Source organism: Formica exsecta, unplaced genomic scaffold, assembly GCF_003651465.1.
Source record: "Formica exsecta isolate Colony F162 unplaced genomic scaffold, ASM365146v1 scaffold2, whole genome shotgun sequence".
Taxonomy (NCBI): domain Eukaryota; kingdom Metazoa; phylum Arthropoda; class Insecta; order Hymenoptera; family Formicidae; genus Formica; species Formica exsecta.
In genome coordinates, this window is record NW_021849297.1 from 1,183,193 (window position 1) to 1,198,044 (window position 14,852).

Sequence of the window (14,852 nt, forward strand, 5' to 3'; positions counted from 1 at the left end):
GGAATAATTTTACAACTTTAACGCGCTCAAGAATCAAGCATCAATCCCAATTATAATTGTAACGCTATTGGACGAGACAGAGCGCGATATAAAATATTAAAGCGTATAACAAGACTCCTCGTGCATTATACATATATATATATATATATATATATACACACGTAACACACGATGCATTTTAATAATTGTAACGCTGTACTTTATAGGGTGAACCTTTTCAAAAAATGAAGGATAGATTGCTAAAGAAATTAGGAGTACAGGAAAAAGAATTCGAAAAGGTAGGCATCCTTAGCTAATCTTTTTTGATCTCTTATGAGAATTCATAAAAAAACTTTGAAGTTTAAGTTCGCGGTGGTGTCAATGGGCAAGCCACAGTTCATTATCGACTCGCCGGACTGTTGTATCAAAGTCGACGATTTCCTTCCTAGATTTTCCGGTCAGAGTAAGTATAAATTATGTTTCTATTCTCCATTTTCTAACGCATGCGAATAAAGTGAGCGTCGAATAATCGCATAGTCTCACTATATTTAGTACATAGTACATTGTAATATGATGCTGATGAAGAATAAATTTTGTAGTCTATCCACTTTTAAACGCAGGCACATCGCCACACAGGCCTTGGCTTGGCCTGGAACATGTCAACAAAGCGCCAAAGCGCTCTCGTATCAACTACCTCGAAAAGGCCATTAAGATTTACAATTAAATTTCCACCACACGAAGAAGAAATTAAATTAGGCAGCCACTTATAATAATTTATATACGACTCTGTATAGTAAGAGAATGACGTCTGATATACTAAAGGTTGGAAAATGCTTTTATGTATTCGTTTCTTCAGCCAGATTAAAACTATGCAATTTTAATACTGCGAGAACGATATCGGAAGGTAAATCCAAGCTTTGTATACGATGAATTATAAGATTGTCGTGAAATGTGCAGTGCTATTTTATGCATCATGGAAGAGCGATAAAATAGTTCCTCGATTCGAATTTGTAAAAGTTTTATTGGCCCGATGCTTACTTTGGCGTCACTCAGTACGGATTTTCGCCTAGACTTCGAGAATGTTTGATTATAAAATGCACATACATTGTACCTAATATTATTGTGTCTCTGATAATTCTCTCTAATAAACTATTTCTTTCTTTTTTTTTATTTTATTTTATTAGGAAAACGTGACTTTTGTGTGAGAAATATACCGGCTTTTATCCTATCACGTAAAATCTGTATATAATTGTTACATCCCAAGAGGTACCATATTATGTTCTGCATGATGTAACATTTAACACTCGTAACGTATTATTGGTATCGAGAAAGATTGCCTACACACTCCCCTTTTATGCTGTGTCTGTATTCAGAATATTCAAAATGTGGAGCTTGCCATTAATATTGTGCTAGAAAAAAGAGCGATGTCACATTTTTAATTTACCCGAAGATTTTGTGACGCAAAGTATATCGTCTCATAAAAATTCTAACATTTAAGACAAATCTATTCCATTGATTCGAAATATAATTCAAGAATTTCCTTCTCTTTTGTATTTTCTTCGTATTTTCGAACAAAATCTAGAAAACTATTTTATTTTATGTCGCGTTATAAGAATATAAGAGGATAGAAAGTGCGTAAGCTAAATTTCTAAGTTGCCTTTCCTGGAATATTATTCTTCTTAGAGCATATTTTTTGTGAGTTTTATCTTGTATATTTTTTACTATATAATGCCAGTACGTAAAATGCAAATATAAAAGGGTATATAGATATCTAAAACAAGAAATTGACGAAACGAGCAATGCTTAATCTAGACAAAGAAATTCTCGGTGAGATGCAAACGCTAGTTTAAGCAAATCGCATATAATAACGTATTCGTTTTTTTCTTTTTTTTTTTCACCGCTTCACCTTTAACTGCTCCATTTTTGAGAAGCAATGTGTAGGAGATAATGATTTAATCATCCAGAAATCATCATAGTATTTTCTTATTAAATTGATCATAAATTAGCAACTTATTTTTCCTTTTTATATTTAATTTATAAAATACGACAAAAAAGTAGATCTCGCACGAATGATTTTCAGGAAAGTAACCCGCGTGTTGCGCAAGAGCTCTGCTATTTGCGGATACTTATTTATCATTTTCTACACCTTACTGTGATCAATTCAATTTAGCCAACATGTATTTAAACATCATACCGCCGCCTCTGGAATATTCGAAATAGTTTAATTGTAAATGTCAAAGAAGAGGGATACCGAGCTTTCTACGTGTGCATTATTTAATAAATTTCATTTTATGTTAAGAAACTGTTTATTACTCATAAGTTTTAAATGAGTTAGATCTATAAGGATGTAAATTTAAGCTATTTTGAATGTTTAAACTTCTAAAGAATTGCAGACCACTTGAAAGTCATAACAAAATCATAATGTGTTCAAAGTGCAAAAGCGAAATTTGTACTTTGTAAAGTGGCATAAAATGGTACACCAAACACACACACATACATATACATATATAAAATATATACGTATATAGCGACAAAGCTCCCTCCGCAATATACGTATCCTCGTCTGACTTCGGGATAGTTTTACCCTCGCGAGTGGGCAACGGGTTGATTGCACTGGCGGCTCCGCATTTGCCGGCTATCTTCCTCTAACATGTATCCTCTCGTTCTCCATCCTACTCTCACTCGCTCCGTTCATCACCCATCCCCCTCTCGATATCGCGTTGCCGCTTCTCTCGCTCCCACCCACCGTCGAGCCCTATATCGCTCGCTCTTCCTCCCTCCCTGCCTCTTTCTCTCTCTCTCTCTCTCTCTCTCGCACAATTACTCCTTTCTCTCTCTTGCTTTCCCATTCCCTCTGTCTTTCTCGTTCTCTCCTGCTTCTACCGACTTGTGCGCGGCCAACTCGCTCCTCTCTCTACTCTCTTTCTTCCTCTCGCGCTTCGTCCTTTTTCTCTGTCGGTCGTCCTTTCGGTCCCTCTATTTCTGTCACCGTCTCCCTCTCCACTTCCCCCCTCGTCCCTCCACCGCATTTCTCGTTCCCTCGTTCTCTCGCGCTGCCTGACGAGCGAGCGAAGGGATGGAGAACGAATAGGGGTTTCCGTGGTAACGCCCCATGCACGAGTAATGCCTTCCCTCCTTGTCCGACTACGCGCTCAATGTCCTTCTCCCGTCGCCGCGCTTCCCCGTTCGCCGATCCACGCCGTCGTTCGCCAGCAGCGCACACCGCGTTGTTCCCCCTTACCGCCCTTACCCCCTTACACCGTTCTCCCGCTCGCCCACGCTCCCCACTACAACGCGCTTCTGCGTACAGGCTGCTTCATATGCTATCGTCGAAAGCTTTTGCCGAGTCGGATGAGCGAACGAACGAAATTCTCTTTCTCGCTCGCTCTCTCTCTCTCTCTGTGCGAATCGAAATTACGCGATCACGACGAAAAGCGTCGGTCCGCAAACTCGCGGCTCATCTGACTCGAATGTAAATCGTCTTTCCTCGTGAAAACGATCGAACGTGATGAAAGACTTATCTATCGCTCCGTCTATCGATCACTATATAATAAGACTCGAGATTTACACTAATAAAAAATTTACGGTCACGTTAGAGATTCGACATTTCTGCAAAGATTAATATGTGCTTCCAAGCATGCAACCAGTCGTTTAGTTTATTTGAGAGGAAAGCGGGAATGTTTTCTGAATCGGACCGTAGAACACTCCGCGCCCAGTTTCCATCCGACGTATAGATTTTCTTCGTCTGGTTGGAGCCGAGGAGGAGTACAGTTAGGAGAAGTTTAGTCTTATGGTTTTTTGAAAAATGCACTTTTTTAAAATTGCCGTAGCGAGGAGATAGGTCGACGAGAGACTATACGGAGGCGTGGAGAGATAGGAGAAGGGGGTAGTTGGGGATGGAAGTGGGGAGGGAGGGTGGGGAGGTGCGCAATGGTAAATGCGCAGGTGTATGGGAAAAGTCGCTTACGCCCGTAGTAGAACCGGGGCAAAACGAATCCCGTTGAAGAGCAGCTATGGAAAATTTGCAAATTCGTGCTGGCGCGATGATGAACGTCTAGCTAGTGAAAATAATTTCGCGCTGCTCTCAAAAACATGAAAAAAGAAAAAAGCACGCTTATTACGCGAAAAGCAACTAACTCCGAAATACTCCGCGCTTCAGCTACAGTCGGTTTAAGGGTACATTAAACCTGACCTTTTATATCAGCATTATATCAAAGTTGCACGTTTTTTTTTTTTTTTTAATTTTAATGAACTTTACTAACATGTTTTCCCTAAACGTATTTAAGTGCAAAGGTAGACTGTGTCCCACTTTACGTCGGTGGTTATTTTAAGGGAATGTTAGAAATAAATTCCGTATCATTACCGCTATATAGTAATATTACGTTGAAAGTTCTACTTGATTATACTATGATATAGCATCCAGAATTTAATCAACATTATTGAAGGCCATTTCATTTAACATACAAACACGAAGATGAATTTTACTCATTAACATCTAAATATTCTGCATTGCATAGCATCATTGTGACAATGTGCATTTTAAAAATAAAATATGATTTTATTGTCAATATTATGTCAGAAATACATATATATGAAAATCGAGAAAGTCACATTTTCTCAAAATTCAAATCAATCAAATCAATATTGCTTAATATTAATATTCGTTGAAATTTCGTACCAGCATAAGAAAAAAAAAAGATCTTTGTATTAGTCCATTAGTGTCTATATGAATACATATATCTTATATATCTGTTAGATCAAGCGATTGATATTGAGTGAAAAATCACCAAGAGTATCACTCTATCAGTAGTTACTATCGTTAGAAACTATTAAATACACCTTAATGATTAGCATTCTTCTGCTCTCCATCCCTTTCGGGAATTCTTAAACGGGAAAGATCGGTGATCGGTCCTCGTCTAGAGGACGCGGTTATCCAACGGATAATTATTATTACTGGTTCGAGATTCGTGTTGGCAATTAGAGACGGCCACCTCTAGTCTACCGCGGAGACCAACAACAGTAAGCGCCATTAAGCAAATAACCGCGGGATTGTTACTCGTTAGTTGGCAGTTTCAGCCGACCGGAGGCGTTCTCTCTCGACCATTCTCTCTCTCTCTCTCTTTCTCTCCCTTCACGTAACCCTCTTCGTCACTATTCTCTCGTTGATTCCTTGCGTCCCCGGACACTTACCCCCTGTCCAATTCACGTTTCTTTCTCTCTGTCACTCACGTACTTGCATCCTTCCTTACCTTCTCTCTCTCCTGATCTCTATATTACTTTTCACTTCACCCTAGTACGCAAACGAGAGAGTTACTCGTTCTCCATCCGTGGACGCGTTGAGAAAAAAAAAACCGAGTTTCGAGTAACTAGTTATATGACACGCTCGTGAATGTGGATCGCAAGCTTATTCTCGTGGTTACGTTTCCATGTTGTTCTTCGACTCGGTGCACACTCGAGAGTTTTGTCCCTCGGGAGAGCGACAGTTACGAGTTAGTAGACACATGAATGCGAATAATTATTGATGGATATTCGGTCAAGAGAATTTTATTCTCCGAGAGAACTTTTAATAGTGAATGTTGTCGGTGAACACTTGACACATCGGAGTCGCTAGACGTCCCCTTGCGAGTTATACTTTCTGAGATTCAACTTTCAATAACAAGTTTTCGAGTCGACTATTAATGAATATATTTAGAGTTTTATTCTTCGAGAAATATTGCAAGTGATAAAAGTCATTGATAAGCACAGATTTAAAAATGACTTTATAGTTACAGAATAAACGCTTTTATCTTCCGAGAGTATCTACTTGTCAGAGCAAAATTTTCGAGTGTACACCCTAATTAAGGAAGCCCCAATTCCGAGGAATTACTTCCTTTCCGCTAGTTCCCTCGAATTAACTCGGCGTATTTATCGACAAGAACATCGTCCAAGCAAACTATCGTGGATCGTATTAAACGATGGGCCAAGCCTGAACCAATGAATGAGCGGAGGTTTTGTCAGGCGGTGGCGTACACTTGCTCAAATATATGATAATCACGCTTGATGAAGAAGGCGCTATGTCTTCGTTTCGAGAAAAGCTGACACGTTGAGAATACTTTTTTTCCTCTCTCAGAACTAACAATTCAATTTCTCGCCGTGTTTGAGATCGAATTAATGTAACCGCGAAAAAGATATCCAACCATTAAAAACATCACGATCATTATATATCAACGAAATATTTATATGGTATGAGTCAAATATATATATATATAATTACTGTCTAAAATTAAGAAAGAGAATTATTATCGCAGATAGTAAACATTCAAAAATTGAAATTTACTCTACTACGATACGATTTTAATTAAATGTAATGTAAAATATAAAAATGTTATATTACGAGCCGTTCATTCGTAGTAGATTACATTAGCCAAGCCATGATGGTTAAGGATTAATTCTAAAAGATTAACGCATTGGGATAATTCTATTAATATTTCGAGCAAAGTTTATATCGACTACACTTATCATTCTTGCATTGTAATTTACTTATTTTTATGTTATCTCTCGTTTGTGAAACGTTCCCTTTTTTTTTTTAAATCTAAGAATGGAAAGCCATCGATGAATAATTACGTCCACGATTTGTCATTCGAGTTTACGTCCGTTCGATGACCTAACGAAAATGCCGCTAAATGAAAATTGACGTAACGCGCGCGCGAACGAACGAAGTCGCTGCCGAAACGAAGCAAAGCGGCCGATCGTCTCTCGGAAAGGCGCGCGCGTTACGTGTCGCCGCTCAGAAAGAGCCCCGAAATTCGGCGGGGCGTCGGTAATGGCATAAACTGTATACCTCGTGTTCAGCGACTTCTCTCGCGCGCGCGATATATCCAGCTCATTCTGAGATACAGTTGTGTACGAGAGCCGCGGATATACGAACGCGGCGCGCGTATATACGCGCCATGTCCATGTACGTAGAGATGTACATAACGATACGTACCTATATACGCGCCATAGTTTAGCGCGGTGTGTATAAGGGTTAGGGGCGTGGTGGTAGTGGTAGTGGTAGTAGTGCCGCTGTGGCGGTGCGCGATAGCGGTGCGGGGATGAACGGGGAAGGGAGGATGAGATGAAGCGAGGCGGCCGGGGGATGGTGGCGGAAAAGAAGAGGGAAAGGGGGAGGGAAGAGCGAGGGGATGGCGGTAGGTAGGTAGGTGACACGGGGGAATGACGAGGCTGGGGGTCGGTAGGGTGGATCGGGGGATGGGTGGCCGTTCGATAGCGGGCGCACGTGGCCGCGCTTCTCGGAGCCGCCGTCGTGGCGCCAACGTCCTATTAACCCTCCACCCGATTCGCGTGCGCGCGCGCGCGTGCTTTGCGCTACACACATATGCACGTACAGATACGCGCGCACCACCCGCGCCCACCGATACCGCCCTACCACCGCCACCGCATGGCCGCAGGACCACCATCGGTCGAGAATTTCCAGCGTCGATTCGCGCAGGCGCCTAACTTACTTAAAGGACACTGACTCCTCCGCGCCGTAGCGCCCTGATGGGATCCTCTCTCTTTCTTTCCCTTTTTTTGCCTCTCTTTCCGTCCCTCTCTTTCCCGCGTTTCTCTATCTCTCGCGCGCTCCACCTCGATACTTTTCGGAGGAGGTCGTTGAAAATAACGGCTCGCGCGCGCGCGCGCGGAGGAGAAAGGGAGAGAGAGAGAGAGAGAGAGAGAGGGAAAGACGATATATTAAAACTTCGCTGGTCTGCGCGTAATCAATTTTCGTTAGCGCGAATATCTAAAATCCATGGGTACTCATGTACTCGGACAATAGACAAGTGTGATCGAGATTCTTTATTGCAGAATATATTTTTGAGATTCGATAGGACTTTATCATGTACGAATAACGTGATATAAAATAATGTAGTTGCAGCATAGGAATAATCGCCTTTGCGTGCGATAATATTTTGATAATAATAAAAATGTTGAATATATACGAAACCACCCCTCTGTCATAATTGTTCCCATATTTAATATTTTTGATGGACACTCTATGTAGTTTGAATATTTGTAAACTAAAAATATACACCCCTTCTATATACTACAATAATCTCAATGATTATCTCTATCGATGGCCGTACTAAGTTCGGCGATACGATCTTCTTGAGCAACGGACGGTGCTAGATAAATGGTCGCGATCGGATTATCCGTGATCGCGAGGCAGCACGCAATTGAATCGTCATCACTACGCAAGAATAAAAAAAGAGTAGGTAAAACGACGCTGAGTAATAACACGTCAACGAATAGTCGATTAATCTAAACTGTTCTCCATCGTACTGTCAATTAATATTTTCTGATGAAATTTGTGTAAAAGAGAATTTGATTCCACATGTAAAGAGAGATAGAGAGAGAGATTTACAATATTTTTAATTATTTTTTTTTGCTATTTAATAATCTTATTATCGCATTAAAAAAAAAATATATATATATATATATATATATATATATATATATATATCTCATAATATTAATATCTTTCGAAAAAATATATAAATGGTATGAATACACACGGTTTCTGGTGGAAAAAGTGACCCCCTTCTACCCCTCGCGATTAGGTTCACAAACTTAAATACCTTAGATCGAGACAAACTTTAATCCACCAAAACATGCCGTTTACATTCGTCGTAGACGACGTTACACGTCGTTGTCGTTGAATCGTGTTTACCGAATGACGCATCTCTAAAATAAGCTGAGACTACGTAACAGAAAAGAAGCGCGCGATCAACACGCAAAATTTATCCTGCGTAATGTAACATATCCTGACGTAAATCGATAGAATTCAGGCAAGAGAAATTGAAAAATTTGTTGCACAGTATTTGTAATTGAAAACAATTTCTCGGGAGAGAAAAGAGTTAGATGAAACATCAAAAAGCTTGATGAAAAGTGAAACGAATAAGACGGATGCTTGAATTTTTTTTATGGATTTCTCGGAGTAAAACTCTTCTATTATTATTGTTATACTTATTCTAAACAGTTGTGTACCGGAAAATTTATATATATTCAAGTTATATAATAAAATATTAATAAGGTCACGCGCGCGTAATCGACCGGATATGTGACTGTCATTTCCACGATCGAATCATCATTGAAACAATCATCATCGAGAATTCCTCGTTTTAATCGATTAATAGAGCAGGATTTTGAGATCGTATAAAATGACGTTCGAGCGGGGAACAGCGATCTCGGTTGCGATCGACGAGAACGGCAGCAACCTAGCCTTGCGATATACCAAGCTCTCCCGCAGGATCAATGCGGGCTATCAACCCTCGGCGCTATCGAGCGAGCGAGCCGCGACAGTGACGGCGTAGCGCGTCGATCGCCGGCTACGCCGAGTGAACCTCGTTCACGACGGAGCCACGACGTGAGCGTCACGAGAAATCGCGCGGTCGTTCGCGTCGCGAGCACCGCGCCGCGATGTTAGACACAATGTTGCCAAACGTTAACGTCGACTACTGGCTGCAGGCGGTCGATGAATGCGAGATGTAGAGAAAACCTGGTGACATTAAATGGAAAACAAAACGACGAAAAAGATATCGTTGCTTTAGAGTAAAAAAAAATGACGAATTTATAATAAGTATGTGCCCGTAATTTTATATACGTGTAAAATTACGTATTTTTGATCCAAACGTAACATTTTATATCATGAATATTCACTCGTCGAAGAAACGAACGATTGCGTAACCATCTTCTATATATTTGACTGAAAACTCCCCCGCGTCAAGATATTGCTTTCGGTACCGTCATCTTACCCGTGCGTTGCATCGACTCGCCACGCAATAATTTGATACTGTCGAAGCACATCGATACATTATTTTCGCGATATTTCTTGCACCGATATTTTACCTCCCTCAATAAATATCAAAGACCCTCGATACGCGGTGCATCTGCGCAGTGTATCGATATCAAATATACGTAGCATTAAAAACTCATTAAAACGAGAAAATACTTAAGCGAGTAATATTGCCTCTAATAAGAGAGAGAGAGAGAGAGAGAGAGAGAGAGAGAGAGAGTGGCATCCAGCGGCGAGAGACACGCGTATTACAGATTACGCAAAAAAAGCACGGAAAAGAAGAAAGCTACGAGTCGGCGCGATTAAGTTGACGAAGAAATATGTACACGCGTGTGCGCGAAAACGGGGGGAAGGAAGGCCGCCGCGCGAAGAAGCGCGCACGCCACAAAAACACGTTGCTTGCTTGCATGCGCGCGGGCCGCGAGACGAGGCGAGGCGAGACGAGGCGAGGCGAGGCGAGGCGAGGCGAGACGAGGCGAGGCGAGGCGAGGCGAGGCAAGGCGTTCTCGCGCGAGCGAGGACGTAGCCGCGCGTGACGTTGGCGCGACGCGACGCACCGCGAGGAAGAACGCCAAGGTATATCGCGGCGTGCTGCCACCTGCACGAGAGCGCGCGATTCATCGCACGTGGTTGGCCTTTCACACGCAATAAAATGCGTCCTGAGTCGCGTGCGTTGCGAGGGGCTTCGGCGACATTGCATCCCCGACAAATTATCCGCGTACAATGGAGTATAACGTATGAGACAAAAAAGAGGAATGCTTCTCGTATAGTCGCGCTATTAACTTATCGATACAGAATTGGATTAGTAGTTATCAATATTTAGAAAAGGCGATATCGAACGTTAGCGAGCCGGGATATATTAAGCGGCTAAAGTAAGCTTTTTGGGGAATTTTAAACAGTAACTGGCCAAAAAATGTAAAAAGTAATAACGAAGAAAAATATTGTAGGATAAATTCAATATTATCCAGTATATATATTCAGAAATTCTTTTCTTTCTTTAAATATGACATATTTATTTATGCCGTTGATAAATATCTAAATTCTCTCATCGAAAATCTTGATAACATTATTTCTGCGAGAGCCGTTTTAGAAATAAAAATAAAAAAAAAAAAAAAGAAAAAATCATGAAGATTGATGGAAAAGAAACGGCGTTCCTAAATAGCATTGTCCGCAATTGAAAGAGCGGAACATACGATTCGCCGGCAAATTGTCATTGTCGTCGTCGTTGTTTCTCTCGCGAAAATCACGTCGCGAGAAGGTATTTATTACTGAATGAGTAGTGCCGATATCTGCGCTTCGTCCGCGGAGTAACCGCTTTTTACCGTCGTCGTCGCGCGCACGTTGCCGACTCCCGTTTGCATACGATAAGCGGTCGTCGTTTCCCCCACTATATACACTCCCGCGCGTTTAGACACGCTTGCTATCTCCAAAGGGAGTCTGCCTGCTTGTATGCATGCACTTGGCAAAAGAGCGGTGCCACCTGTGTGTAGGCGCGTGAATTTATAGCTCGTGGGAATGTCGCGAAGGGAGAAAGGGAGGAGCGGACCGCGAGAAAAAGACGGAGATAGGCGGCCAAGGGGAGCAGGGATAGGCGCGGGGTAGACGAGGGGCGCGAGGGATGACCCGAACCACGTGGCGATCTATTTGTCACGCGAGAGCGGTCACTATCGCGTTAAGTTTGGTTAGGCAATCGATGGATCTTGGCTGCGCGTACCCGAACCGGCGCCTTTCGCGAGACCAAAATACTAACCGGGGCTGCGAAAGATATTTCGTGGATTGACAAGTATCTCGAGTCCATTTCGAAAACTACACGTCGACATAGATTTCGTTTTGAAGACTGCACGGTGACCAGCGAGCTTCTCATATGTTTATCGCGTTATGAAAAAGAGTCATATATGTTGGGGTAATATATAGTTAGATTCCTACAAACTTGTTCTCTAACAAAATCGCATCATATAAACTGTTGTTTCGTGAAATCAGAATCTCGTAATAAGTTCCTCTAAATTCGCGACATACATTAAAAATTAATCGATGATAAAATTCTTAATCGTCTTCTTATTGTCTCTATTTATTAAAATTCGTTAATTTTCACCATTAAATAAATCTATTATCAAATCACGATTGAAAATTGCCAAGAGAAGATCGATTACATCAGCAAAGAATACAATGTCCCTGTCACGTTTTCTAATTCTTTCCGTACCAACGACTCGTACATTTGTACTCGAATGCTCAAGCGATGTCTAACGCAGTCACGCAGCACACGCGGTACCATGTTGCTCGTAGACAGCTCTCTCCGGTGGCCTTGAAGTAAATATCATCGTATACGTGCAGGACGATACTTGAGGCTCAAGGTAAAGGGGATAGAAGGGAACATAGGTTCCCGAGATCGCCTCTATCGCGTCATACCCTCGGGTTCTTCTTTTTCTATTTGTCTAGCAGTCCTTTCCTCCGTCGCAGTCCCTTCCTGTTTCGTTCTATTTCTATTTTCCGTCTTTTTGCCATCCCCGTTCTCTCCCGTCCCCGCTCTCCTATCTTTTTCCTTCAATCTCCCTCTCCTCGCTTTTTCCCCGCTCTGGCCTCTTTCCATGTGTGCGCAAACACACACATCTATATATATACACGTATATATGTATATATATTCTTATCCTGCCGCATCCTCTTCTCGCTCCCACCACGCCAGCTCGTTTGATTCCGGTTCGATGGAATGCTATACGATCTTAGGAAACGAAGGGAGGACAGACGAGAGAGGACAGAGAAGGGAGAATAGGGGAAGATGGCGAGAGAGAAACGAAGAGAGAGAGCGAGCGAGGCGGAAAGGAGATTGGAGGGAGGGAAGGTAGATAGAGTCGACGGAGGAAAGGCGAGAGGGGAAGACGGAGGGAGCGACGAACAAGACAAGGTGGGGGAAAGGAGAACAAGAGTGGGAGTGCGTTAGAGGAGAGGACAAGGGGTTGCGTACATATACCTTTGGCACTAGACGCACACACGGTTGATATACATGCAACGTTTTGATCGTTAAAAGGGGATTTCCATTACCGGGTCAGTGTCGGACGGAGAAACGACGAGCGGGAAAGCGCTGCTCTGTCCTGTCGCCATCGCGTCTCCGTTCGCGGAATCGCGAGTTGGCGATTAACTGGGAACGCCAGTCGTCAAAAGCAATCGTAATTGCAGCGAGCCCATCCCCAAAATTTAACCCTTCGCGAGGAAGAAAGATGTAAAAATTAATCAATATTTACGATGGTAAAACACCATTAAACTATGGTTACACACGAACAAAAGGCACGTGTAACCTATTATGTTTGCACGTGTAAACCTATCACGTTAGGTTTTTTTTTTTTTTACATCGTATTTCATTTGCGCTGTCATCATGATAGTTATAAAGAATTTGCGGCACAAAAGAAAATTTCGTCACGGGGTATAACAACAGACTATTTTAGGTATAAAAGCTGAAACGTATTAAGTGACTCGCGTGACCTAGGTCTATATCACTTTGTTTTGACTAGTTCCAAATCACCTTGCTTTGACTGATCCTAAACGGTTGACAATCTGTCTTAAGGGTATTTCTGCTTTAAATAGATAATTATAAACGTTTATTGTGAAAATGATTTACAGCGTTTGTGTGCATGGCTTACAGTTTAGATATAAACACTCATTATCATTGCCGTACACTTTCTAGCAATCAACGCACTCGATATTGATATTGAGTATTCGCATCTGTTTATCAAGATATGTTTCTCTCAGTTTAAATCATTCGTATAAATTTAGATCATTTCAGAATATATGTGTTATTTCTTGTCGCACGGTTTCTTGTCTTTATATAAGATCTATAATAAAAATGCGATGATGATATACAACGAGACATTAAGATTCTGTCAACGATTTCATAAAAATTTGACGTTATTATAAATATGTATCAATAACGAATCCAATAACATCACACTAATCGATATATACTAGAGTTGGTTTTGTTTTCATCGTGATACAATCTTGTCACATTCTCTATAATTATATACTTTTACGAGCTATAAATTGCGTGCTTTTCATTACGATCTATTGTGCATCCATTTAACACCATATTATAGTATAGTTACATGTACTTCCGTAAAAACGATATGCAAGAAGTATTTATAGTAAGATTATGCGATATCTTCATACACACAACACATCGGTTTAAAATAGCAATGTATAATATAAATAAATATTCATTCTTCGCGTTGATGAAAATATCAGTGAAAAGCAACATCGTAATCAATCGCGCCGGGAAAACACTGAAAGTACTAAACTTTCAGTAAAATATGCAAGTTCGCAAGAAGTTTCTTTCGCACGCTAAAATTAGATCAAGTGAATATGAGAGATGTCGCTGAATATATTGTTCCGTTCGAGACCGTTAATAATGAATCTATCAATAAATTGCAGAAAACCAAGGATTTTCTTTAATTTAATCAAATATAGCGACGGAAATAGATCCAACGACGTCGCCATCGAACTCCGGCCGACCTCACGAGAGAACATCGGAACGTCGGAACCATCGATGTATCGCCACCGATGTGTCACGGCACGACACGTTGCTCCGACTAGTGTTCGCAAGTGTCCGTGACACTCGTCGAAAGCCGGTGGCATTCTCGCGCGCGCGGGGGAACACACGCATACCCGCGAGATATGGGCGCCACGCGGTGCGGTGCGGCGCGGTGCAGTGCGGTGCGGTGCGATGCGATGCGGCGCGACGACGGCTCCTTCAAACGGCGCTATCCACGTGGTTCCTAAACGCCCCTCCCTTCTACGTGTTTACGATCCCTTCTACGTCCGCCCGCCCGCCCGCCCATACCCAGCCCCTCTTTTTACCGATAGGGAAGGTAAACAGCCGTCGAGTGTCACCTGTTATTGCTCGTACGCAAATAGGCTTCATTCATGGTCAAACGTTGTGCACGCGCATACGCGCGCCGGCAATCTAATCCGGAAATGTTCGCGTTACAGAGACGCTCCGCGTGCAGGTGTTCGCGGTCGTCCTTTCCTACAAAAGCATTTTAGATAATAACGTCTTTTAACTTTATTTCCCTAC

At 41.9% G+C, this 14,852-nt stretch overlaps 2 protein-coding genes across 8 annotated transcripts in view; one reads left to right on the forward strand and one right to left on the reverse strand.

The window, feature by feature from the left end:
* LOC115234245 (basic-leucine zipper transcription factor A-like) overlaps positions 1–14,852 on the reverse strand; it is a 113,115-nt gene that overhangs the window by 25,646 nt on the left and 72,617 nt on the right. The window lies entirely within an intron of this gene.
* Positions 208–1,874, forward strand: LOC115234246 (ubiquitin carboxyl-terminal hydrolase 7-like). Of its 4 annotated transcripts, none has more exons than XM_029805113.1 (3): positions 208–278; positions 340–442; positions 579–1,874. In XM_029805113.1, exons 1-3 carry the CDS (start codon positions 225–227, stop codon positions 701–703), a joined length of 282 nt encoding a protein of 93 aa, XP_029660973.1. In that variant the 5' UTR covers positions 208–224; the 3' UTR covers positions 704–1,874. The 4 variants fall into 4 exon arrangements, with proteins under 4 accessions (XP_029660973.1, XP_029660976.1, XP_029660975.1 ...); XM_029805116.1 differs by having other exon boundaries at positions 600–1,874; XM_029805115.1 differs by having other exon boundaries at positions 213–278; positions 346–442.